The sequence below is a fragment of the Hyla sarda genome, chromosome 9, assembly GCF_029499605.1.
Source record: "Hyla sarda isolate aHylSar1 chromosome 9, aHylSar1.hap1, whole genome shotgun sequence".
In the NCBI taxonomy this organism is placed as follows: domain Eukaryota; kingdom Metazoa; phylum Chordata; class Amphibia; order Anura; family Hylidae; genus Hyla; species Hyla sarda.
This window is the reverse complement of record NC_079197.1, coordinates 50,888,454-50,916,382: the sequence shown is the minus strand read 5'-3', so window position 1 is coordinate 50,916,382 and position 27,929 is coordinate 50,888,454. Positions and strand designations below refer to the sequence as shown.

Here is a 27,929-nt window from a genome sequence, read left to right as displayed (position 1 = left end):
AAAAAGCGACCCAAAATACGTTTTTTTGGACTTTGGAATTTTTTTGCGTGTACTCCATTGACCGTGCAGTTTAATTAATGATATATTTTTATAGTTCGGACATTTACACACGCGGCGAAACCACATATGTTTATATTTATTTTTATTTACATGGTGCTTTTTTTATGAGAAAAGGGGGGTGATTTGAACTTTTATTAAGGAAAGGGTTAAATCACATTTATTGACTTTTTTTTCCACTTTTTTTTGCAGTATTATAGCTCCCATAGGGACCTATAACACTGCACACACTGATTGCCAGCACTGTTCACTGCAAAGCCATAGCTTTGCAATGATCAGCGTTATCGGCGGTCGATTGCTAGAGCCTGCATCTCTGGCTTGGAGCAATCAATCGAGGGACCTACGCTCGTGTCCCAGCTGATCAGGACACCACATTTTCACTGCGGTGGTCCCGATCAGCCCCGCTGAGCAGCCGGGCAGCTTTCACTTTCGGTTTAGACGCGGCGTTCAACGCGTCTAAAGAGTGCGGCACCGCAATCGCTGCCACGCGCTATTAGCCCCGGGTACAAGCATCAAATACATGCCGGGACCGACCCGATATGACGCGGGGTCACCGCGTGACCCCGCGTTTTATCGCGGGAGCCGGCCAAGGACGTAAATATATATCATTAAGGGGTTAAACAAAGTACATTAGAAAGATTTTTTATTTACCATAAGGAGTGCATTGGTAAAACAAATTTTATAAGAGTGCCCATTTCATCTAATCCTCTCGCTTTCACTGGTGTCTCTCTCAGTAGAGCTCCCGCCCTACAGTGTCTATTGACACTCTAAAATATTTCCCTATATCAGCTGCTCTCCTAGCCAATCAGGAGGCAGTATAAGGTTGATGTCAAAGCCACTATAATAGCCTATGCATATAGCTTCAGCAGCCATTTTAGAGATAGCAGGGGTTAAGTGAAGATCTCTGTCTGGGACTCTAAGCAGTGAACAACACACATAGGAGTAGGATCACATATATAACAATTGTAGTAAAGCAGCAGAGAGTGTTCCAAATCTTTTTTTTCATCAGAAGTTAAAGGGGTACTCCGGTGGAGCACTGTGGACAAGACAAAAAAGAAATTCAAAAATAAAATAATTACCTCTGTAGCATATAGCTGGAAGTACTGGAAGGATAAACATTTTTTAATAGAAGTCATTTACAAATCTGTTTAACTTTCTGGCACCAGTTGATTGAATTTTTTTTTCCACCAGAGTACCCATTTAAATGAGCTTTTTTATTTGTTTTATGTTTATTGTGAAAAAAGTTGTGCATAGGGAGTTTTTGCCACTTTTGTGCACTAGGATGCCAATCTTGTTGCTGAGCCCAAAATGGAAGTTATTTTTCATAGCTTGTAAAAAGTCACTGCATATTCATTTTCTTCATTCAAAACCTGTTGCTACTCCAAAAAGGGATACATTTTGCACCACTTGGAAAAAAGCCATTGCTTCTGCCTCTGTGTGCACCATGTGTATGAAAAAGGGATAATTTGGGGACATTAATTTTAAAAGCATAAAAAATCCAAAAATAAAAATGTTTTTATTCAATGTGTTAGTTACCACCAGTTATTATCCATTTACCAATAGCATACATGTTACCGTAATATTGAAATGAACTTTGCCTTTAAACAGCTTATTAGTACATATAGTAGATACACTCCCAGGTTGCCTAACAGTGTTATAAAGGGTTTTTAAGGCTGTGAGACAGTGTTATACACACGTTTTTGGGCTATTGGTGAAGTACAGGTTCGGACAGAACTAGTTGAGTCAACACTAGAACTGCCAGAACCAAATATTTGAAAAGTTTACTCCTCTCTAGTGCCCAGTGTATGGGTAACCTGTAGCTTACCGTATGGTTCACCGTATAAGACGCACCAGCTTTTCCCCCGCAGTTTTGGGGAAGAAAAAGTGCATCTTATACGGTGAAAAATACGGTAAGGTACAGGCAAATACACATTAAAACCCTGTCCTATCGCGGCGGTCCCTGCGGCCATCAATGGCCGGGACCCGCGGCTAATACAGGACATCACCAATCGCGGTTATGCCCTGTATTAACCCTTCTGACGCGGCGATCAAAGCTGACCGCCGCGTCTGAAACGGAAGTGACACTAACCCGGCTGCTCAGTCTGGCTGTTCGGGACCACCGCGGTGAAATCGCGGCATCCCGAACAGCTTACAGGACACCGGGAGGGACCTTACCTGCCTCCTCGGTGTCTGCTCCGTGCCGGGATCCCCTGCATGGCCGGCGCTCTCCTTCGTCGTCATCACGTCCTCGCGCACGCTGTCCCGTCATCCAATAGGAGCGGCGTGCGTAGCGACGTGATGGCGGCGACAGAGAGTGAGGATATCGGGCAGCAGAGACGTTCCAGAGCGACGGGGACACCCCGGGGACGCGGCGACAGTGATGGAGGGCGACATCCAGGGCAGCGATGACGGGTCCGGAGCGGCGGGGACACATGAGTATTACCTCCTATACCAGTGGTCTTCAACCTGCGGACCTCCAGATGTTGCAATACTACAACTCCCAGCATGCCCGGACAGCCGTTGGCTGTCCGGGCATGCTGGGAGTCGTAGTTTTGCAACATCTGGAGGTCTGCAGGTTGAAGATCACTGTCCTATACTTTACATTGTATTTGGTTCAGAATCTTTTTTTTCTAGATTTTCATCCTTTAAAATTGGGTGCGTCTTATATGGCGAAAAATACGGTATATATGGTGAGGTTAGAAATCTGTTTCCAATGTGGTAAAAAAAATGGTAGCCACAATATTCTGGTCTGTACATTACTAAAATACTAACACATTTTCCTCCCCTAACACCATCTCCCGATGTGTATAGGGCATATGTAACAATCACATCTGGCTATTTTCCATATCTGCCAATTAATTTTAACACCTACATGGATAAACCATAGGATAGCTAGAATATCAGGGAAATCACTACTCCTTGTCATTGCAGTAACGGTACTCTTATGTAAACACAAAGATCAATATTTTAACAGAGCCAAGAATTAGTGCAGGTTCACATGACACACTATGGTAAGAGAGATGAAAGTCACAAATATTTATCTTGAGTGGGATTTTTTATTTATTTTTGCTTACTTTTATAGCAGGAGCTTTGCTTTGTTTCCCGCAGACTGTGTTTTTATGGTGCTAGCGGGACCAGGATATTGACACATCATGATTGATGGTGCTTGTATTAATGGACTTGGGAAGGTCAGGATGGTTAGAAGGAGCTGATTGAAGTGGCTGGTGTGATGTGACAGACATCAACACTTCAACCTCAGGTCACCTCTCAGTAACATTTCACAGTCATGGGTGTCTGGACAGAGCATGTGATAGCCTTCAGACACTACTTTCAGTATGATTTGGTCTGCAGACTAGATACATTTCAATTTTCATTGTTATTATGATTTTAAGGGATTCTGTCAGGGAGTTACAGCTGATGTAAACAAGAAGAACGCTGTGTCTAAAGCACTATCCTGGATGTAAATAACACCGCCATTACAAAGATGGAGTTTCCCGGAGATACAAATGTATTCTTCTTGGGTGACAGTTTATTACTTTGAGTGCCCAGGGGGTTATTATGCTGTATTTGTCACAGAACAGCTCCACAAAACAGTGAAATTACCCACAGGACTTCACTCCGTTAGGGCTTGTGCACATGACGGACTCCTGAGCAAAGTGCCTGTAGGACAGTGCACAGATCCTGGATGCAATAGGCGGAGAGGTGGGTGGCTTCCAAGTACTGTCGTAGGGACTGCATGTTTTTTTCTCCCCTGAGGCTAAGTTTCCACTTTTTTGGAAAACTGTCACTGCAGTTTTTGAGCCAAAGCCAGAAGTGTATTCAAAAGTAATAGGACATACAGTGGTCCCTCAACATACAATGGTAATCCGTTCCAAATGGACCATCGTTTGTTGAAACCATCGTATGTTGAGGGATCCGTGCATTGTAAAGTATAGGACAGCGGTCTACAACCTGCGGACCTCCAGATGTTGCAAAACTACAACATCCAGCATGCCCGGACAGCCATGCTGGGTGTTGTAGTTTTGCAACATCTGGAGGTCCGCAGATTGTAGACCACTGTTAGAAGAAGTTGTACTCACGTGTCCCAGTGTGTCCCCGACGCTCCGGCAAGGCCTCTTCTTCCCCGTCATCTGCGCTCTCCGCCGCCGCCATCACGTCGCTATGCACGCCGCTCCTATTGGATGACGGGACTGCGCGCGCAGCGACGTGATGGCGTTGATGGAGAGCGCCGACCATGCAGAGAATCCCAAAGAGGACACGCCGGAGCCCCGAGCACAGGTAAGTCATCGTCAGCGGACCACACGGGGCACCGTAAACGGCTATCCGGTGGCAGCTGAAGCAGTCTGTGCTGCCGGATAGCCGTTTATGCGAGGGCCCCGACATATAAAAGCATCGTATGTTGATGCTGCTCTGAGAGGCCATCGCATGTTGAAATGATCGTATGTCGGGGCCATCGTAGGTTGAGGTGTCACTGTATACAGGAACAACTAACACTTCTCCTCCCTTATGGATCCACTTCTGACTTTGAAAAAAGAAAACAAGTGGAGACTTAGCCTAAAAGCAATATGAAGTCTGATAAAACAAGCCCATTTTTTTTCTTTGTTGAAGTAACGTCCAGCACTTTGGATAGAAGATCATATTCCATTATCTGTTTCCAAACCTCCCGTGCAGACCTACATGTTTTTAGTGTATCGAATGTTCTTTCTCATGAGCAATGACCATGAGTGAGAGCATCTGATACACTTGAAATACGTCTGTTTAAAACAAATGACAGCCTTTATGGATTATGATAAAAATTATGACAAACTTTACCTTCTAAGGGCTGAACGTTACTACTACCATAGGTCCTTGGCAGCTGAAATGAAGGACATGCAGAAGCGGGTGACTTAATGTTGACTTTTTACTTGACCAATTCTTTTATTTTGTCGATTTTGTACACAATTGACAGAAAACATTTTGTGTATCTCCAACTATATTAAATTGGAGGCATATGAAGTTATGGTAGGGGGCTCATGCACCTCTTTGGCAGTCCTTTAAGAGTTCTTACAGAAATTACCTCATGTACCCTTATATAAACATTTATGTAACTGCAGTTATTCGATGACCAGATTAGCAGTTTATTATGTACCATATAGCGCTCAGAATGCTATATGTGCTCTTGCAAACAAACTTTAAATGAACTCTGTGTGGCCTAGGAATGCTTATTCCCAATATTAATCCCACGTAAGAGAAAAATGATCAGAGGATAAACATAATCGTTCATTGGCTTATCACATCTTTTGTGTGACCAATAAAATCCTCTTTATCAGCCACACATTGCCCTAAGGGCTTTGTAAAAGAATTGCTGTTTCCTTCAGACAGTCGGCCTGTCTAAAAGGGCCCATTGGCTAGATTTGTTTGTAGACTGTAACCATGGAGACACATATGTCTGGATAAGAGCTCTAGACAAAAAGTGATAGTGATATAATTATATTTTTAATGAAGGCTATATTAATACCCTTTAACAACATATGGCCACCATTTATGCCCTGTGCCTGGTCCAGTTCTATGATGCTGGCTCAGGAGCTGAGCTCGTGTCATAGCGGGATGGCCCCAACTGCTATCAGTAGCCAAGACCCATGGTTAATGCCAGTGTTTACTGTTCACAGTGATGTCCAGAATTAATTTCTATAAAGCCGTGTCAAATTTGATTGTGGCATCTAAAATGTAAAAAAAAAATATATCCTGGCTGTTCAGTCATGCTGATCAGGACACCCACGGTTAAGGGTTAACTACTAAGATTTCTACCACTGTAATACTATAAATTGCTGTGTAGGTGATTCTCAATATATCCTTGCAGGTTCACTTTCCCCAGTACACATAAGACATTCTATGATGTATACCAGACAGCCCGTCTCATGACTCTCTACCTAGCAGGATTGTATTACCTCTCGTCTTTGACACATCCTGTGATTATCCTTTACTTAAAATGTTGTTTAAAAGAAAAAAAAAGCACAAACAGCTGTTACTTTATATAGACAAACACTGTAGAACTCTCAGAAAATGAAGTAGACTAGTATGACTTTACCTTATGGTCTGCAGTGATGAATGTGCTGACAGTACGCAGGCTGTGTCTGCCCAGCAGACGTGTGAATCTTCAAAGGAGCTGGGACAGGGCGGGGGTTAATGGACACACTTTGAGGTATGTTGGTCATATGGTATATTACATTGGTGTCTTCTACTAAATGCGCCAGCCTTACCTAGTTATTGTCATTGACAACTGTGACCGTTCACTGTCACCCCAAAAAACATAAAACACACACTCTCTTCCAGATGCAGCTTTGGGGGTGTTGAGGAAGGAATGATTTCTTTTCCCATAGAACATTGCAAAAAAAAATTTCTGCATACACCACTGGAAGTCTTCAATGAAAATCAGTAAGATGTGTCTAGTTCCCATATTAGATGGATCAACTTGCTGAGTAAATGAGCGCATCTAATAGATTGGCAGGAGCGGAATGTTAGTGTGGCATGTGGTATGATGTATAACCTAGGGATCCTGGACTGTATATTGTACTGCCATGCTTTGTATGATTGTATTTATTGTAGCTGTGCACACTCTATGACTTGTATGACGACTGAATGATCAATAAAGCTCTTTCAATAATCTCGTTCACAGAGCCTATCACATCGCTCAAGTGTCATGTGGATTGCTCCTGCGCTTCTTATGACATTTAGCCAACCAACAGGGGAATGTGCAGCCAATGGGTGATTATTTTTATTAGCTGGTCAAAACAACCAGATAAGCTAACCCGATCAGCTGACTAGCATTTGAATAGTCATTGGCTGATCACTTACCCTATTACACAGGGTGATGTTCGCTTGTTCGGCTGCTAATCGCCCAATGTAAGCTTCACATGGCCGAAAATTTGCGAAATGTCCACCTAGAAATCAAGAGTGGACATTCCGCACATTAGAATAATCCGTCAGGCACTAGGACCATTTGGAAATGTGTCATCTCATAAGCAATGCATTTCTGATCAGAATCCACATAAAGAATAGAGTGTTCACGGAATCAGCCGTGTGCACAGTGCAGCAGAATCCCATTGAAATCAATTGAAATCATTGAATTTTTTGGGTATCTCTTCAAAGAGAGTCAAGCTAAAATTCTATACAGCTATTGTAATGGCCACTGTTGCAGCACTTACATATAGTATTGAGCGCGAATATTTAAAATGCTAATTTTTACAGCGAATATCGGCACTTTGCGATTTTTAGAATATAGCGATATGTATTCATAATGATGAATATTCAGGTTTTTTCTTCACAGTACACATCACAATAATGATGTGTATGTACTGTGTAAAAAAAAAAGTGATCTTCCCTCCCTGCTTCCAGCTTGTCGTCCAAAGAAGGTTCCAATATTATTTACTGTGGAGCCCGAATATTTCATATATGCAAATATTAACGAATATCGGCAATTCCAGAGGACACTGATTCCTCCCTTCTTTTAGGTGAAAGATATAATTGTGCATGCGCACTATGCGAATTTCATTACGAATTTTCGCATGGGAAAAAAAGGGAATGAACATAGCAAATATGTGAATTTCGCGAACATAGGACGAATATTCGTCCATATATTCACGAAATATCGCGAATTTGAATATGGCCCTTGCCGCTTATCACTACTTACATACTGTGGAATAGTGGTCTCTGAACTGTAGACCTCCAGATGCTGCAAAACTACGACTCTCAGCATGCCCGGACAGCCGTTGGCTGTCCGGGCATGCTAGGCGTCGCAGTTTTGCAACAGCTGGAGGTCCCCAGTTTGGAGACCACTGCTGTAGACGGTGGCCCAGTTTTCGCAGACCTCTGCAGTTATGCAGTTCTATAGGAGCAGGGTTTATTACTGTAGAACCATGTTGATTTTTGGACAGGGCAGGAACTGAATTTTTATTCATTGGATACAGTTATTTTAGTCTTTCGCTTAGCTTTTCTAGATCTGAGAGCAGCTCAAGTATAAGGTGTTTTGCAAGTTCCCTACGCTTGGTTCTATAACTATGCCTCCAACTATGTCTCCTGGCAAAGGAAAATACTCATTCAGGTTTAACGTGAGGCATTATCCTGGCATACAGCCTAGGCATTCTGAATACTAGGACTGCTGAGGGGGCCAGATCGTGCCAGTTTGGACAGAACATTCACTGATGTTGGCCAGGCTTGCCCACTGCTCTGCATGTAAACACTTGTTGTAAGATAATACATTTATTTGACAGTGCCAAGAACAGAGATGGTAGGAAAGCATTGGGGGCACTCTAACCATTTACATAGAGTACCAGGACTGTGAAACCTAGCCAGTAGTGACTGAATGGAAACTTTTTTTTTAGTTATACTATTTTACAAGTGTTTTATTTGCTCTTACTGTCACAGATGGGTCTTCACAGCTGTTGCTTGTCCGCTATCCACAGTGGTCTCCTGGGGGATTTGTTATGTAGGCTTCTCCTTCCCCACAATTTATTTATGACAACCCTGTGTGCATGTGAAGTGGCTGAGGAAAGGGGGATTCTAGGGAGGAGCAGACGCCAAATGCAGAAGAGAAGTGACAGCTGGGGACACATCCTGGGGACTGTATCACATGAAGGCTGCTCTGAAATGCTGGGGACATTCATAGATACTGTAGATCAAGATAGACTCAAAGGAAGTGAAAGTGGGAACGCAAAGAGAGAAGAGAGAAGACAATGTCGTACAATGCAGGGTCACGTATCAATTCCCACTAGAGTATTGTGTAAAATTGTTGCTGTTTAGAGAATATTCACTGTCTCCTGTGTGACTATGGCATCTATGATGCACAGAAATGTTTACAATAAAATTGCGATACATGGGAAGCGTTCTATATAAAAATATATAACTAAAAAAACATTTTAGATTGTCTGCGTTTTCTGTTTCGTGGGATGATCCACTATTCCAGGCATGTCCAAACTGTGGCCCTCCAGATGTTGCAAAATTACAACTCCCAGAATGCCTCCACCATGCCTAGACAGCAGTTTGCTGGGATTTGTAGTTTTGCAACATCTGGAAGGCCACAGTTCCCCACCCAGAGCTGCTTCAGTTAATTTTTCTACGCAGAATGTCTGCAAAAGCTGCTGCATTCTTTTACCTGTCTGCTCCTCTGCCTGTGGCCTTACTTATTACAAGGCAGCATGCTGTAAACATACCTTATTCTTCCCTAAATGCCCCAATAAAGACGAATATGCGTAGATGGTGATGTAGGCTTTAGGGGCTGGTCAGAATTGATGACATCATTCAGTAGCGGGGCTTAAAGTGGTACTCCGGTGCTTACACATCTTATCCCCTATCCAAAGGATAGGGGATAAGATGCCTGATCGCGGGAGTCCCGCCGCTGGGGACGCCCGTGATCATGCACGCGGCACCCCATTTATAATCAGTCCCTGGAGCGTGTTCGCTCCGGGTCTGATTACGGGCGACCGCAGGGCCGGCAGCTTGTGAGGGGCGGAGCGTGACGTCACATGGGGCGTCACACGCCGCCGGCCCTGCGGTCGCCCGTAATCAGACCCAGAGCGAACACGCTCCGGGGACTGATTACAAATGGGGTGCCGCGTGCATGATCACGGGCGTCCCCAGCTGCAGGACTCCAGCGATCAGGCATCTTATCCCCTATCCTTTGGATAGGGGATAAGATGTGTAAGCACCGGAGTACCCCTTTAAGCCTTTACAATTTTTAAAGCACATGTGCCCCAGTACTTAGAATAGCAGAGGAAGTATGTTTTTTTTGCACAGCACCATGCCTGAATGAGCACCACTAAGAGGTATTCCAGAATTTTTTATTCAGCCTTTCAGCCCATGATGCCAAGTTACAATACTGTGTAATTTGCTTCTATTACGTTGCACCGCTTTGTTTTGTTATCACGCACAAGATCTACACCCAGGAGTGCTGTAGTGCAAATCCTTTTTTATTATACTGTTGTCTATGACCTTTCTCAGCATTCCATGCGGCCAGAGACAAAGGGCATGGTTGTGCCGCAGTGGATTGGTGGATAGCATTACTTCAGTAATGCCCTTCCACCCTACTATCCACCCACTGCAGCAGAGCCACACCCCTTGGAGACCATGTGACTTATGATATATTGTCTTTGGCTACATGGAATGCTGGGAAAGGTCAAAGACAACAGTATAATCAATAAAAAGACCTTAATTAAAACACTTTTGGGTCTGGGTCCCATGCATGAAAATGGAACAAAGCCGTGTATGAAGGAAATGGAAGCATATACATCCATGGGCTCAAAGGCTAAAGAAAAAAAATCCTGGAATACCCCTGTATTCAATGTTCGTCAACCTGAAAAGATGTTACTGAATTTTGCTGAAAAAAATGGTCCCTCCATATGGTGAATGCTGCACAATTTACCTCAAAAATTTGCCATTTACCCTGCCCCAGACCCATTTCCTGTGTGTGTATTTAATAGGGTGCTGGGGCATGGGGGAAACATAAAAAAATGATGCTTATCTAGCGTTGGTCCCCTGTAGGTCTGCCCAGATCCTGTTCCCCTTCGTGTGGTTCCAGTGCCTTCTTTGCTGAGACCATGTGGAGGAGATGGGATCTGCATCAAACCTACAGAGGACTGGGGAAAGGTAAGCATAATTTTTTTTTTTTTTTTTTTTTTTTTTTTTTTATAAATCCCCCCAGTCCCGTGCACCATATTAAGGGGGATGGACTTGAAATGTAGATAATAGACATGAAATGTGAGGGATGTAAAATAAGAGAGATCGACTTGAAATGGGTGGATGTGAAATTGTGGAGAGAGACATGAAAAGGGGAGTAGACATGAAATGGGGAAAATAGACATGAAATGGAAGGGTGAACCTAAAATAAGAGGATAGACATCAAATGTGGGGGGAATGTGAAATAGGGGCTGGATATGGGGGGGATAGACATGACATGGATGGGATGAACTTGAATTGGGGGATTGTACATGATCAAAAGCATAATATTTACCTCGATAATTGTAATATGACAATTCCCCCAAATTGTGCAGCCCTACTGTTAATCAATGGAGAGTAGGTATAAGCAAGCATTCATGAAGGTATTGAGTTAGCGGAGATGGGCTGGCTAATCCTGGGCTCTTCCCATGCTGGGAATGACCCCCATATACTTGAGCCTCATTTGCATGGAAAAAGTGCTCGAAAAGACTATGGAGATTAAAAAAAAAGAGATATTCTCAGAATCCTGACGAAAAGCCCTGTCTGGCCATGGGCTTACCTCTATTTAGCTGCTGACAGGTTGACTTTTCTCTTAACTGACTGTTCTCTTAACCTCTTAACCCCTTAAGGACGCAGGACGTAAATGTACGTCCTGGTGCGGTGGTACTTAACGTACCAGGACGTACATTTACGTCCTGTGCATAACCGCGGGCATCGGAGCGATGCCCGTGTCATGCGCGGCTGATCCCGGCTGCTGATCGCAGCCAGGGACCCGCCGGCAATGGCCGACGCCCGCGATCTCGCGGGCGTCCGCCATTAACCCCTCAGGTGCCGGGATCAATACAGATCCCGGCATCTGCGGCAGTGCGCGATTTGAATGAATGATCGGATCGCCCGCAGCGCTGCTGCGGGGATCCGATCATTCAGAACGCCACACGGAGGTCCCCTCTCCTTCCTCCGTCCGGCTCCCGGCGTCTCCTGCTCTGGTCTGTGATCGAGCAGACCAGAGCAAAAGATCACCAAAAACAGTGATCTGTTCTATGTCCTATACATAGAACAGATCAGTATTAGCAATCATGGTATTGCTATGGGGACTATTCAAGTGTAAAAAAAAATGTAAAAAAATGTAAAAGTAAAAAAAAGTGAAAAATCCCCTCCCCAATAAAAAAGTAAAACGTCAGTTTTTTCCTATTTTACCCCCAAAAAGCGTAAAAATTTTTTTTTATAGACATATTTGGTATCGCCGCGTGCATAAATGTCCGAACTATGAAAATAAAATATTAATGATCCCGTACGGTGAACGGCGTGAACGTAAAAAAAAAAAAGTCCAAAATTCCTACTTTTTTAATACATTTTATTAAAAAAAAAATTATAAAAAATTTATTAAAAGTTTTTTAGATGCAAATGTGGTATCAAAAAAAGTACAGATCATGGCGCAAAAAATGAGCCACCATACCGCCGCTTATACGGAAAAATAAAAAAGTTAGAGGTCATCAAAATAAAGGGATTATAAACGTACTAATTTGGTTAAAAAGTTTGTGATTTTTTTTAAGTGCAACAATAATAGAAAAGTATGTAATAATGGGTATCATTTTAATCGTATTGACCCTCAGAATAAAGAACACATGTAATTTTTACCATAAATTGTACGGCGTGAAAACGAAACCTTCCAAAATTAGCAAAATTGCGTTTTTCGTTTTAATTTCCCCACAAAAATAGTGTTTTTTGGTTGCGTCATACATTTTATGATATAATGAGTTATGTCATTACAAAGGACAACTGGTCGCGCAAAAAACAAGCCCTCATACTAGTCTGTGGATGAAAATATAAAAGAGTTATGATTTTTAGAAGGCGAGGAGGAAAAAATGAAAACGTAAAAATTAAATTGTCTGAGTCCTTAAGGCCAAAATGGGCTGAGTCCTTAAGGGGTTAAAGGGAAACAATCACATTGGAAATTCACTCTGAACCGCAAGCAGCATGTTATAGAGCAAGAAGAGCTAAGCAGAATGATAAACAGTTCTGATGGAAAAGATTCAGTGTAACTTGTAACGTCTTGACTTATACCAGTACTTTCCTGAGTTTAGGAGTCCAGTGGGTGGTCCTACTCAGAGACTGACAATTATCTTCATATGCAGTCATACAGAAAATGCTCTCACTAGGTAGGACCACCCACTGGACTTTTAAACCCAGAATGATTAGAAGTTTAAATTAAGTTACACTGAATCTTTTCCCATTAAACTGTATATAAGTCGACTCTGCTCCTCCTGCTCTATAACATGGTTTCTACAGATTACACTGTATTTTTAACTGGTGTTAAAAAATAATCGGGGAGCTTTATCAAAATCTGTCCACAGAAAAAGTTCCTGAGTTGCCCATAGCAACCAATCAGATCACTTCTTTCATTTCTTAAAAGGCCTGTGAAAAATGAAAGAAGCGATCTGATTGGTTGCTATGGGCAACTCAGCAACTTTTCCTCTGGAGAGGATTTGATAAATCTACCCTAATAAGTTTAGGTAAATTCATAGCACCAAATCTAAAAAAAAGGTTTAAATGCAGATTTATTGTGGATTTTGACTTTCTCATTGAAACTTTGCAGCATATTCGCTACATAAGTTTTTATTCTACTGCATATCTATACCTCGGGTGTGGATGGGATCTGTTAAAATCCACAGAAAATTATGTATGTAAATATGCACTGTATACACCCAATGTATACACACTAGTACACTCCATGGAAATTGCCACCCTGCAATTTTTTTAATCAATTTATTTAAAAAGTTAACTGCTTTTCGTTTACATGGAATATTAGTGAGAAATGCTTTTAAGATGACTCCTAACATAGACTAATAGACTACGGTCTCCTGACAGGGTGTGTACTTAAGACATACAGGTGAAAAGCTATAAGGGGAGATTTATCAAAACCTGTGCAATGGAAAAGTTGCCCAGTTGCCCATAGCAACCAATCCGATTGCTACTTTCATTTTGCAGAGGCCTTGTTAAAAACGAAAGAAGAGATCTGATTGGTTGCTATGGGCAACTGGGCAACTTTTCCTCTGGACAGGTTTTGATAAATCTCCCCCATATAGTGTGCTGAGGGAGCGGTCATACCCAGGACCTGGTACCTAAGTGAAGGTAAAAAAGCCACCTCTGTAAAGTATTCCTTATACTTGAAAAAAAAGCCAAGCCAAGGTCTGAATTTTCAGACCCCAAAAAATGTCTAGAACGAGAAGTGTGCGGCTGAACGCTTCTCTCCCTGGCACACTGCAATCTCCGTCTCATTGCAGAAGACAGTTTGCATAGACTAATGATGGAGCCAATCTCTTGCAGCAAGATGGAAAACACAACAGCAAGCCAGGGAGAGAAGTACTTCGCCTCATGCTTCTCCCGTCTCATATCAATCAAAACTTTTGACGTGTGACGTCAAAAGTTTTTTTTTAAGTTGACAGGGACACTTTAAGAAACAACTAGAATCATAAAAAGGCACAATTTTGGTGAGGGTTTTGTTAAAGATTTTGCATTGGAACCCAGGAGCTTCAAGTTACGCCTCTGAAGACAAATGTTAGGTTACAGTAGGCAGTAAGGGGGGAGAGGAGGGTGTCATGTAGTCCTGTTAGTAAACTGTTCATTTGGTGTTTGTGGGGAGGATGTAGTGGAAGCATTCAGTGCATGCTGCTGGAGCAGGAGGGGTGAACGCTGTATGCGTGTCCAGGCACTGGCAATGCTGGCACATACAGGGCACATACATATATACACGCGTATGCAGTCTATAAATAGAAGTCCCTGCCCTCAAGGCTCTGCAGACAGACACGTGTAGCCAGGGAGGCAAACACATAATACACACATACACTCACTGCTCACCGCACTCACAGTCACAGTTTCCATGCAGTTTCCAGCTCCTGAGCTCTGGATGGAGACTGCTGTTGGGTTCTGCTTCTCCTGGTGGCTCCTCCTCACTTCGCTTGGATTTGGATTTTAGGGGGGTTGTAAAGAGATGAGCTTCAGAATGGCGCAGGTGACACAGGAGAAAAGCAAGATGAAAGGAGCACAGCTCAGGGACAGAGCATCCAAGACATGGAGACGGCTGAAGAAGCGACTCTCTGCGCCATTGGACCCAGGTAAGGGGACCAATCTTGTGGTAAGGGGACCAATCTTATGGTAAGGGGACCAATCTTATGGTAAGGGGACCAATCTTATGGTAAGGGGACCAATCTTATGTTAAGGGAACCAATCTTATGGTAAGGGGACCAATCTTATGGTAAGGGGACCAATCTTATGGTAAGGGGACCAATCTTGTGGCACAGCTGGGGGGGGGGGGGGGCGGGGGGGAATTATTATAGCATGATCCAGCCCAATGACAATGAGAAGCTCCCAGCGTTAAAGCACAAAATGTATGTAGGAAAAATCTTATTTGTCTCTAGTGAAAACTGTTGTTTATACATAAATATTTTTAATTCGATAATTTTTGTGTACAGTTAACTGGACAGTGCAGTGACTATGCTGGTCAATATAGTTGTGGGTATGAGATCCCAATGTCTCCTGCAAAATGTGTGCCAACAGGACACATTTGTCACCAAACTAAACTTTAAATATATTGTTCCTTATGCAATTATACGACACTTTGCTATTTATTTGCTGTTACAATTCTCAACCTTTATATGTTTTTAATGTGATTGAAAAAAACGGTCACAAGCTCAGAATTTTTTATTACAGGCAGGAGGGGTGTTAGGAGTAGTTAGGGAATATAGTTTAGTTTAGAAAATATGGTTTGATGACAGGTACGCTTTAAGTCTTTGGGCACATTGGCAATAAGGTTGGAAGATTTTTCTAACATGAATTGATCTTAAGATCTGTGGCTAACACCGCTTTTATGGGAAAGTGTTGTAGTGTAGGTGTAACAGGTGGTAGAAACTTTTACCATCATCAGTGTAAAAATGGATCAACTTTGAGAAGCCTAGGTGCTTAAAGGGGTACTCCGGCCCTAAGACATCTTATCCCCGATCCAAATAAGATGGATAAGATGTCTGATTGTGGGGGTTCCGCTGCTGGGGACCCCGCAATCTCTCCTGCAGCACCCCCGTTTATGAGCTGCATGGAGCAAAGTTCGCTCTGTGGCTAATGACGGGCGATACAGGGGCCGGGGTATTGTGACATCACAACTCCACCCCCTTTTGACATCACACCCCGCCCCCTCAATGCAAGTCTATAGGAGGGGCTGTCACGCCCCCTCTCATAGACTTACATTGAGGGGAGGGGGCATGACGTCACAAGGGGTGGAGTTGTGACGTCACGACACTCTGGCTCCCATGATCATTAGTCTTCGGAAACAGAGCTATCGTCGCTCCATGCAGCTGAGGAGATTTTGGGGGTCCTTATCCACTATCCTTTGGATTGGGGATAAGATGTCTTAGAGCCAGAGTACCCCTTAAATCTATTTGCATATGGCAGGTTTGTTTAACAGATATAGCAACATTAAAATCAATTTAAACTTTTTTTTTATTTTTAATTAAAAAGGAAACTGCAAATATGAACAGAGGGCAAAGATATTGAGGCAGATTTACTATTGCAATTTTACAAGAACTCTGGCATAATTTGTACCAAAAAACTTAACTGATCTAGGCAAAATTTATTTTAAACACTTTTTAGGGTGCGTTCACACGCTAGTAACTGCTGCGGGAAACCCGCTGTGAGTTACGCTACCATTCATTCGAATGGGTCCATGGACAGTCCGCAAATCTGACACTATTGCGGACCATCTGCGGACCCATTTAAATCAATGGTAGCGTAACCCGCAGCGTGATTCCCGCAGCGGGCAACCCGCTGCTAGTAATAGCGTGTGAACGCACCCATAGACTCTTTTTTTCTAGTATCTGATAAAAGGGATTGACCTCATTTAAAAAGAGCTTGACTTCAATAAAATACGGTGTGGCTTAAGATGCAACACCGTATGCTATAAATAAACTAGAATTCTAGCTCAAAATTCTTGTGAACTTTGGTCAGCTGGTGACTATGTTCAGGTTATTTCCTGCATGGATATATTTTTTTGACTAAAAAGAGCGGTGTACTGTGCTGACTGCGTTCAGGCCATTAAAGTGAATGGGGCCCATGTCTGTACGTGTACATATATGTTAGCATCCTATTTTAAGAGGTTAACCATATAGTATACTGTATACTGTAGAATCATGATGTGAATCCACCCTTGGACAGTTTTAGTAAATTTGGGCCAATGTTTCTTACAAGTTCCTTCAAGTGCAGATATAAATATCCATGAAGGAACTAAGATCTTCTCATGACATAAAGTAGCGGTATGCCATGAAGGTTTTAGATGATATTTGCAGTTTTGTTTTGTCTCACTAAATGAAAGGGTTTTTCCTGATTTAGGTAAATGAAGCTTACAATATACATGGTTTTCGGTTCCTCACCAATTTTACAACTTCAGCATGCTGTCAGTGAATGGAACATTGATGATTTATAATCCAGTATTTACACAGATTGTTACATTGTATCAGTGTTGGTGGCATTCTGCTGTGTTTAGCTGGCAGGCACTTGTGTAGTCTAGTCTCTCAGTGTTTTGAGTCAGTGTAGGTAGTAGTCTGCGGTGTTTAGCTCACAGAGAGGTGTCTGGACCAGTGTCTCATAGTGTTTCTAGGTACCTCTTACTCAAATAAATGACTTCAATATTGCTCTAGGGTCTAGGCAGTGATGAGAAACGGTGCTGCACCCAGTGAATGTACAGAAAGACTATCCGCTATAGATGTACTGTGCCACAGCTTGCAAAACCTAGGGTGTGGATTGGAGACACATAGTAATGTTGGGTGGTCATCTAACAAACTAATGTGTATGGTGGCATTCTGACTGTCTGATGATGTCTACTGCGAGGAACACCAATTCTCAGACATCTTGGGAGTCAAACTGCCTGATCCTTTGTTCACAGAGGACTGGAGATAAGCAATGCCAGATGTGTCTTACAGCTGCCTATCTTCGTCGTTTGTGACAGTTTACATACACAATTGGCTACTCCAAGGATCTATACTTAAATATTTGGCCAACAACTGTCTTAGGTGTAATGCCGTCTTACAAGCTATGTTTCTGTACCTAAAGTGTTCAGATAATACTGTTAGGATCTATGAGCTTCACTTTATCCCTATGTACACAACTTATGAAATGTAGTCAGGGGTAAGCCACTGCCAGACAGTTCTGGTGGCACTTTATCTCTCCAAGAACAGTAGTTTGGAGTAGCCGTTTTAGTCCAGCGATGCCACCATAAAGAAAATGACTATTGCACAGCAGTTGGATACCATTTTACACAAACAGGTCACTCCATAGATGAACTGAAACCCTCCCCAGTACACATTAAACATTGGTCCCTAATGTCACTAATGTGTATGGGGGCCTTAAAGGGGTACTCTGGCCCTAAGATATGTTATCCCCTATCCAAAGGATAGGGGATAAGATGCCTGATCGTGAGGGTCCCACTGCTATCATCAGCCTCTGGAGCAAACATCGCTCCGGGTCTGATGAATCATGATCACCCCCTCCCATAGGCTTGCATTGAGGGGGCGTAGCGTGACGTCATCTGGGGGCGGAGCCGTGACATCACGATACTCCAGCCCTGTGATCGTGTCCTTTGGATAGGGGATAAGATTTCTTAGGGCCGAAGTACCCATTTAAGTTGTGCCAAAGTGTAAATTCTTATAACACATTGGGGGGAATTTACTGAGTCTTAAAGGTCTTAATGTATTGTTTTTCGACTTTGTTTCTTTTATAATGAGTGATGGAGCAGAATGTTTGTGCAGCATGTGGTATAGTGTATAGCTTAGGGAAACTGTGCTGTAAATTGTACTGACATGCTATTATATGACTTGTAATGGCCACTGAAGGATCACCAAAGCTCTTTCAATAAACTTAAAGAGGTATTTTTAAAAAAAACATAAAATCGCTTTACTTTCCTTCCACACTTCCCCTCCACCACCGTTCGCCTAGAGCCGTTCTCGTCTGCTTAGCAAATCACAGGTCGCAGCAGTGTCCTGTCTCATCCTCTGACTGGCTGAGTGAGCAATACACACCTAGACCACAAGCACAAGAAGAATTGTGCAATGAGACCTGCACTGAGAGAATGGTGGTGATATGGGAGTGAGGAAGGTATGTATGTGTTTTTTTTTTTCCGCCAAGGCTGAGCATGTTTAAAAATACACAATTTGGAATACTCCTTTAAGTGAAAAAAACTTCTGCTGTTGGTTGTTGGCACATACCTTTTAATGAATCTAACACTTCAGCTGGTGCTGTCAGAAATCTATGCTAGCAGCAAACTACCCTTTTTACCCGAAACATACACCCTACCCCCCAAAATAAGCCCTAGCTGGATTATCGGGGTGGACTGCAACATAAGCCCTACCCCAAAAATAAGACCTAGGCAATGCCCAGGCTGCAAATATTAAAAACCAAACTTTAACTTACCTTCGTTCTCCGTTTCCCCGTTGCTAAGGAACCGGCCTCACTGTTCTCCGCTGCTCTTGCTGCTTTCTGGTGTTGGGACGTCTCAGAGCCTTCAGTCTATCATTGGCCGCAGCGATGTCCCGCCTCGGCCAATGATAGGCTGAGCGCATTGTCATGTAAGGAGCCAGCCGGCTTCTTACATGACAGTGGGCTCAGCCTATCATTGGCAGAGGCGGGACATCACTGCGGCCGGTGATAGTCTGAAGGCTCTGTGACGTTCCCATCCCCAGGAAGCAGCAAGAGCAGTGGAGGGACCTTGAGGCCGGTTCCTTAACAATGGGGGAACGGAGGACAAAGGTAAGTTAAAGTTTGTTTTTTAATATTTGCAGCCCGGGCACAGGAATACAAAGTACAGCGCAGCGGCTGATAATTATTTGGTTGGGGGGGGAGAGAAGCAGCGCTCGTGGGTGACATACTGTACAATGGGGTGGGGGGGACGTTGGGGGGGGGGGGAGCAATGTATGCTGTTACGGTACATACCGTAAATAAATAAGCCCTACCCTGAAAATAAGCTCTAGTGTGTTTTTTGTGACTAGAACTAATATAAGACCCGGTCTTATTTTCGGAGATGTAGATTTATGTAGATTTCCCCACTAATTTACACAGCTTACCGGGGTGACAAGGTTAGCCTGAACCCGTCAGAAATTCACAGGTTTTTGGACAACCATGGCACAAAAATGTGCAACTTTTTTACACCTAGATTAGTGTATAATAAATAGTAAATCTCCCCCTGTTTTCACGCAACATAGGCAGTGGTTTACCTTAGGTTAATTGTTGAATACTAAGTTTCTTCCATCTTACACTTGTATTTTTCAATGATTTACACATCTTATAGCATCTCTAAAACATTGTGTAATCCTGTGTAATTATGTTTGGCTAAAGAACATTTCCATAGGTGTCAGAGGCAATATGGGCCCCCATAGCACATGTCTAGGAGTACTAAGGGGGAGATTTATCAATATGTGTCTGTATGCAGCTACTTCACAGCTTTTTTTTTTTTTTTTGAGTTTTTGGCTTCTGTGCTTCAAATTTATCAAAACGGCACAAGACTTTGATAGATTTTCCGCAAATAAAAAACCATTCAGAGCTAGCTGTAGGATGTCATTTTTCTAAAGCATGGCAGATGAGGTATACATTTTTTTTTTTTATGTTTTCACCTCTTTAAAAAGATGCAGTTAATAAATCTCATCCACTGCATAGTCAAGAATGAAGCACTGCATTTCACAGTCACTTCTGTCAAAGTTGTCCATTTTGAAATTGTGCAAAAACAAACTGCGCAATAATTTAGTGGTTACCGTATTTTTCGCCCTATAAGACACACCGGCATGTAAGATGCACCCAATTTTAAAGGTGCAAAACCTAGAAAAAAAAGATTCTGAACCCATTACAGTGATCTTCAACGTGCAGACCTCCAGATGTTGCAAAACTACAACTCCCAGCATGCCCGGACAGCTGTAGGTCCGCAGGTTGAAGACCACTGGATAGGAGGTAATACTCACGTATCCCCGCCGCTCCGGACCCGTCACCGCTGCCCTGGATGTCGCTCCATCGCTGTCGCCGCGTCCCCGGGGTGTCCCCATCGATCCGGACGTCTTCTTCCGCCGTCATCACGCCGCCCGCATCACGTCGCTACGCACGCCGCTCCTATTGGATGATGGGACGGCGTGCACGACGATGTGATAACGTCGAAGAAGAGCGCCGCCAAAAAGGGGATCCTGGCAAGGAGTAGACACCGAGGAGGCAGGTAAGGTCCCTCCCAGTGTCCTGTAAGCTGTTCGGGACGCCGCGATTTCACCACGGCGGTCCCGAACAGCCCGACTGAGCAGCCGGGTTAGTGTCACTTTCGCTTCAGACGCAGCGGTCAGCTTTGATCGCCGCGTCTGAAGGGTTAATACAGGGCATCACCGCCATCGGTGATGTCCTGTATTAGCTGCGGGTCCCGGCCGTTGATGGCCGCAGGGACCACGGCGATAGGTGTGTATTCGCCGTATAAGACGCGTGTTTTGGGGAAGAAAAAGTGCGTCTTATACGGCGGAAAATACGGTAATTTCAGCCAATAAAATGTCAGGAAGGCAATGATAAATCTTCCCCTAAATTCCCAGCTATATTCAGTCTCGGTTTACATAACATGCAGTAAGTAGATCTAATGGCCATTTAGATCTGGGAAACATTCCTCGTTGCGGACACTAGGAGGCGCTTACTGCCTTCAAGTGCCTGATTTTGATTTTCTCAGAATAATGAAGACCCGCAAGTGTCATATTTTCTGCATTAGGACAGGACTGGGAGGTTTTATGTGAGCTGTGGCATCTGTTTAGACTTGAATAAATGCCTGTTTAGATGTGGGGCAGCTGGTTAGGGGGCACCCAACAGGTGTCAGAGCTGTGGGATTTAATATTACAGAATGCATAGTGTCCTGCTAAATTGCATTGAACACCCGCTCTGTTGCCCCTCTCTTGAGGTCATGCAAAGTCTGGGTCTAACAAATGATTAACATCCGATCCACACTGTCTACACAAGACATCTTATTGTGTGCTGTGTTCTAGGGAAAAAAAAGGCTGTGAGGGGCCAAAAGTGTCCTCGCCAGGTTAGGCAGGTTCTCATTACAGGCGTGGGCCAAATAAAATCATATTCACTTAGGAGGAGATTTATCAAAACATGTCCAGAGGAAAAATTGCCCAGTTGCCCATAACAACCATGCAAAGGCCTTGTTAAAAATGAAAGAAGCGATCTGATTGGTTGCTATGGGCAACTGGGCAACTTTTCCTCAGGACAGGTTTAGATAAATCTCCCCCTATATGTTTTTTTTTTATATTGTTATAGTGTTGCTGGTGCGCATTGAAAATAAAGGACATATTATTATAATGGTATAATGATGGCACTTTCTAGAATATTTGGGAGTTTATTCACTAGTAAATGAGTCCATGACAGAGGTAATGTTAAACTGTAGATGACCGATGGTAGGAGACCTAATGTATAGGTATACTGTATACAAAAATGTGCAAAGTGCAAAGAATTACAATGTAGAGGAATGTAATTCACAAGATAAGCAGGGGCTAGTTATAAAATGGGGCTGTGAGGTGGTCTCCTCATATATTTGTAGCACAATGGTAACTGTATACAGTCCAGGGCTCTACCTACCGTATTTTTCGCCGTATAAGACACACTTTTTCTTCCCCAAAACACACCTATCGCGGCGGTCCCTGCGGCCATCAACGGCCGGGACCCACGGCTAATACAGGACATCGTGGTGATGCCCTGTATTAACCCTTCAGATGCGGCGATCAAAGCTGACCGCCGCGTCTGAAGCAAAAGTTACACTAACCCGGCTGCTCAGTCGGGCTGTTCGGGACCGCCGCGGTGAAATCGCGGCGTCCCGAACAGCTTACAGGACACCGGGAGGGACCTTACCTGCCTCCTTGGTGTCTGCTCCGTGCCGGGATCCCCTGCATGGCCGGCGCTCTTCTTCGACATCATCACGTCGTCGCGCACGCCGTCCCATCATCCAATAGGATCGGCGTGCGTAGCGACGTGATGACGGCGACGGAGAGCGTGGATCCCGGGGAAGAAGATGTCTGTAGCGTCAGGGACACCACGGGGAAGCAGCGACAGCGATGAAGCGACATCAAGGGCAGCGGTGACGAGCGGTGACGGGTCCGGAGCGGCGGGGACACGTGAGTATTACCTCCTATACCAGTGGTCTTCAACCTGCGGACCTCCAGATGTTACAAAACTACAACTCACAGCATGCCCGGACAGCCGTTGGCTGTCCGGGCATGCTGGGAGTTGTAGTTTTGCAACATCTGGAGGTCCGCAGGTTAAAGATCACTGTTGGGTTCAGAATCTTTTATTTTTCTAGATTTTGCACATTTAAAATTGGGTGCGTCTCATATGCCGGTGCGTTCTATAGGGCGAAAAATACGGTATATAGTTGTGCAACTAATAAATGCTGTTGCACGATTATTTTAGGGCAAGGGAGAAGAGATATCCATAGGGATATATATACATATAGGTAAAAAGCATACTATAACTAGGATGGAATAAACCTATAACTGTAAATACCATGGCATGATACATTAAATTAAGTTAAAATTACAATTATAAGGGTAATAATCATAGTAATTAGAGATGAGCGAATTTACAGTAAATTTGATTCGTCACGAACTTCTCGGCTCGGCAGTTGATGACTTTTCCTGCGTAAATTAGTTCAGCCTTCAGGTGCTCCGGTGGGCTGGAAAAGGTGGATACATTCCGAGAAAAGAGTCTCCTAGGACTGTATCCACCTTTTCCAGCCCACCGGAGCACCTGAAAGCTGAACTAATTTACGCAGGAAAAGTCATCAACTGCCGAGCCGAGAAGTTCGTGACGAATCAAATTTACTGTAAGTTCGCTCATCTCCAATAGTAATACATAAGACAAATTAAAACCGCAAACTGTAAAGGCTGTAAAGGCGTGTATAAAAAATATTTAATAACACATTATGAATAATAATAATACTACTAATAATAATTAATAAATAATAAATAAGGAATAAGATCACAAGGGTGACAGTCATAATAGGCCTGTGATGTATATACATAAGTGATTATTTTAGAAATGACATTCAATCATGTCATTCAACCCTCCGGGAGACAATGTACAGAGGGTATGAATCCAAATGTTTTCTCTTTTTCTTAGTGTGTGAAATCTCTGATTTATATCTTTAACAATCTGCTCGATAAGCACAAATAAGGTTAAAGTCACCCTTCTGACGTTCAGACATGTAACGTGACACACTGTGAAGGAGAAGGCCATGCGCTGTATTGCTGCGGTGTTTGTTCATTCTTTCTTTGAAGCAGCGTATGGTTCTCCCCACGTACTGTAAGTTACAGGGACATTGTAAAAGATAAATGATGTACTGGGATCCACAGTTGAGAGTGGATTTGATCTGAAAAGTGTCACCAGTGACCGTAGAGGAAAAAATCTTGTATTTGTGTGTCATATAAAAACAACATTTACAGCAGGGGAGTCCGCAGCGCAAGCACCCAGATGTATGTAGGAAGTTGGAGGGATTGGGTTTGTGGGATTTAGATTTCAGTTTGCTTGGGGCTACCAAATTGCACAGAGTGCGGCTCCTCTGAAATGTGAGGGATAGCTTAGGAGGTAATATCTTACTGAGGTATGGATTCTTAAGCAAGATAGACCAGTGTTTGGTCAGAATGTTCATGATGTCTTTGTGTTCTCTGCTGAATGTAGTAATAAAATTTGCTGAGTGTTCTACAGTAGATTCAGAAGGTTGCGTTTTTGGAAGAAGGCAATCATCCTTTGTAAGAGCCCTATTGTAGGAGGAATGCACCAGAGAGCGGGGGCAGCCGTTGGCTTTAAAGCGGGCTTTTAGTATATTGCTTTGAAATGTGAAATCACTTCTTTGGTACAATTCCTCCCAATCCTTTTAAACTGACCATACGGCCCATTACAAAGCCATTTTCTAAAGTGGCCACTATCACAACACAGATAGCTGTTGCTATCCACAGGTTAAAATCTAAATCCCAGAAATCTAAATTCCACAAACCCAACCCCTCCAACTTCCTACATACATCTGGATGCTTCCGCTGCGGACTCCCCCGCTGTAAATGTTGTTTTCATAAGACAGAAAAAATGCAAGACTTTTTCCTCTACGGTCACTGGTGAAACTTTTCATACGAAATCCACTCTCAACTGTGGATTCCAGTACGTCATTTATCTTTTACAATGTCCCTGTAACTAACAGTACGTGGGGAGAACCGTACGCTGCTTCAGAGAAAGAATGAACAAACGCCGCAGCAATACAGCGCACGGCCTTCTCCTTCACATTGTGTCACCGTTATAACGCTGCTGGATGCGGATCCACTGACCTATGTGGCTGATGACATGGGCTTTATTGGGGAGCAGAATCTAAGGTGCAGCTGGTCTTCATCAGAGCCCGCCGCAAGGCAGGATGGGCTTGCTGCGGCAGGTGAAACCCAGGTCGCTACCACTTATATAACTCGACCACACAGGTAGCTGGGCGAGGTGAAGTACAGTAGGATGAGGCAGAGACGAAGTCAGACTTAGCAGAAGGTCAAGGCAGTCGGCATAGTCAATAATGTAGCAGAAGGGTCAGAACAAGGGCTAGGCAAACAGACAAGGGTACGCTTAATCTCAGGCAAATCTCAGGCAGATCCAGCAGGGAAGGTGTGGGGACTTATAGAGTAGTGTCTGGTGTTGCACATAATTATAGGCGTACTGGCCCTTTAAATTTCAGAGCTCCGCACCCTATGAGACAGGGACACGCGTGCCGGAGCTGAGTGGCAGAGGAAGAGGCAGCGGAGGATCAAGGTAAGTGACAGGCTGGGATTCGCATGCTGGAGCGTCCCACGATGCAAATCCCAGCCCTGCTGGCAGCAGGGGAGAGAGAGGCAATTCGCTCACAGCCATCGCAAGTGACCAGAGCGCAATGTGTAACAGTCACGTCATATGTCTGAACATCATAAGGGTGACTTTAATCTTATTCATGCTGTTCTTATCGAACAGATTTCACACACTAAGAAAAAGAGAAAACTTTTGGATTCATACCCTCCATACATTGTCTCCCGGAGGGTTGAATGACATGATTAAATGTGGTTTCTAAAATAATCACTTATGCATATACATCACAGGCCTATTATGACTGTCACCCTTGTGACATTATTCCTTATTTATTCATTATTAGTATTATTATTCATAATGTATTATGAAATATGTTTTATATACGCCTTTCCAATTTGCGATTTTAATTACCGTATATACTCGAGTATAAGCCGAGTTTTTCAGCACGATTTTTCGTGCTGAAAACACCCCCCTCGGCTTATACTCGAGTGAACTCTCCACCCGCAGTGGTCTTCAACCTGCGGACCTCCAGAGGTTTCAAAACTACAACTCCCAGCAAGCCTGGACAGCCATCGGCTGTCCGGGCTTGCTGGGAGTTGTAGTTTTGAAACCTCCGGAGGTCCGCAGGTTGAAGACCACTGCGGCCTTCGACATCATCCAGCCCCCTCTCACCCCCCTTTAGTTCTGTACAGTACTCACCTCCGCTCGGCGCTGGTCCGGTCCTGCAGGGCTGTCCGGAGAGGAGGTGGTCCAGTGGGATAGTGGTTCCGGGCTGCTATCTTCACCGGGGGGCCTCTTCTCCACGGTTCCGGCCCGGAATAGAGGCGTTGCCTTGACAATGACGCAGAAGTACGTTGGCAATGAACGTACCTCTGCGTCGTTGTCAAGGCAACGTGACTATTCTGGGGCCGGGCCCGAAGCGCTTAGAAGAGGCCTCCCCGGTGAAGATAGCAGCCCGGAACCACTATCCCACCGGACCACCTCCTCTCCGGACAGCCCTGCAGGACCGGACCAGCGCCGAGCGGAGGTGAGTACTGTACAGATGTCGAAGGCCGCAGTGGTCTTCAACCTGCGGACCTCCGGAGGTTTCAAAACTACAACTCCCAGCAAGCCCGCTGGGATTTGTAGTTTTGAAACCTCTGGAGGTCCGCAGGTTGAAGACCACTGAGGGCGGATGATGAGAAGAGGATGATGAAAGGGGGGGGGGGGGGTGATGAAGGGGGGTGTGTGGGATGATTACAAGGGGATGATGAAGGGGGGGGGTGTGGGATGATTACAAGGGGATGATGAAGGGGGGTGGGGATGATGACAAGGGGATGATGAAGGGGGGATGTGTGGGATGATGACAAGGGGATGATGAAGGGGGGATGTGTGGGATGATGACAAGGGGATGATGAAGGGGGGATGTGTGGGATGATGACAAGAGGATGATGAAGGGGGGATGTGTGGGATGATGACAAAGGGATGATGAAGGGGGGATGTGTGGGATGATGACAAGGGGATGATGAAGGGGGGATGGGTGGGATGATGACAAGGGGATGATGAAGGGGGGATGTGTGGGATGATGACAAGGGGATGATGACAGGTGATGATGATGAGGGTCTGGATGATGACAGGCGGTGATGATGATGAGGATGTTAATGACGGGTCTGGATGATGACAGGGGGGGATGATGTATTTCCCACCCTAGGCTTATACTCGAGTCAATAACTTTTCCTGGGATTTTGGGTTGAAATTAGGGGTCTCGGCTTATACTCGGGTCGGCTTATACTCGAGTATATACATATTATTATGTATTACTATGATTATTACCCTTATAATTGTCATTGTAACTTTATAATGTATCATGCCATGGTATTTACAGTTATAGGTTCATCCCATCCTAGTTATAGTATGCATTTTACCTATATGATATGTATAGCCCTACAGATGTCTCTTCTCCCTTCCCACACTGTATGAATATTGATCTATCTTTCATTTTCCTTGCACTTGTTGTACTTTACAAGTAATGAATGGCACTGTTATATGTTACTTTTATGATGCATACTTGTATTTTAATTTTGTTCATGTTTTGCATGTTTTAAAACTTTATGACATGTTCTGTTTGTGTTAGGCCCCTCCCATTACAAATTTGGGTGCCTGTTTGCACCTGTATATATACCTGCATGTCAACATATCCTAGCATACTGATCTGAAGAAGAGGTTGGATCCCCAGAAACGCGTAATCCCTTTTTTGTTATTTTATCTTTTAATAAACCCTCCAGGGATTTATATTCCTACATCTCTGGCTTGGGTTGTTTCTTCTACTTGCTCCTATTGGAAACAGC

The 27,929-nt window shown here is 43.9% G+C and overlaps 1 protein-coding gene across 3 annotated transcripts in view; it reads left to right on the top strand.

The window, feature by feature from the left end:
* Window positions 1–27,929, top strand: part of STARD8 (StAR related lipid transfer domain containing 8) — a 185,784-nt gene that overhangs the window by 33,742 nt on the left and 124,113 nt on the right. The window contains exon 1 of one of the 3 annotated variants that reach the window (XM_056539265.1): window positions 14,275–14,861. The exons of 1 other annotated variant lie outside the window; for it this stretch is intronic. In XM_056539265.1, the coding sequence (XP_056395240.1) occupies window positions 14,738–14,861 (124 nt within the window). In that variant the 5' untranslated portion in view covers window positions 14,275–14,737. Of the gene's footprint in view, window positions 1–14,274; window positions 14,862–27,929 lie in introns of those variants that run through there. One more of the 3 variants, XM_056539266.1, reaches the window with a different exon arrangement.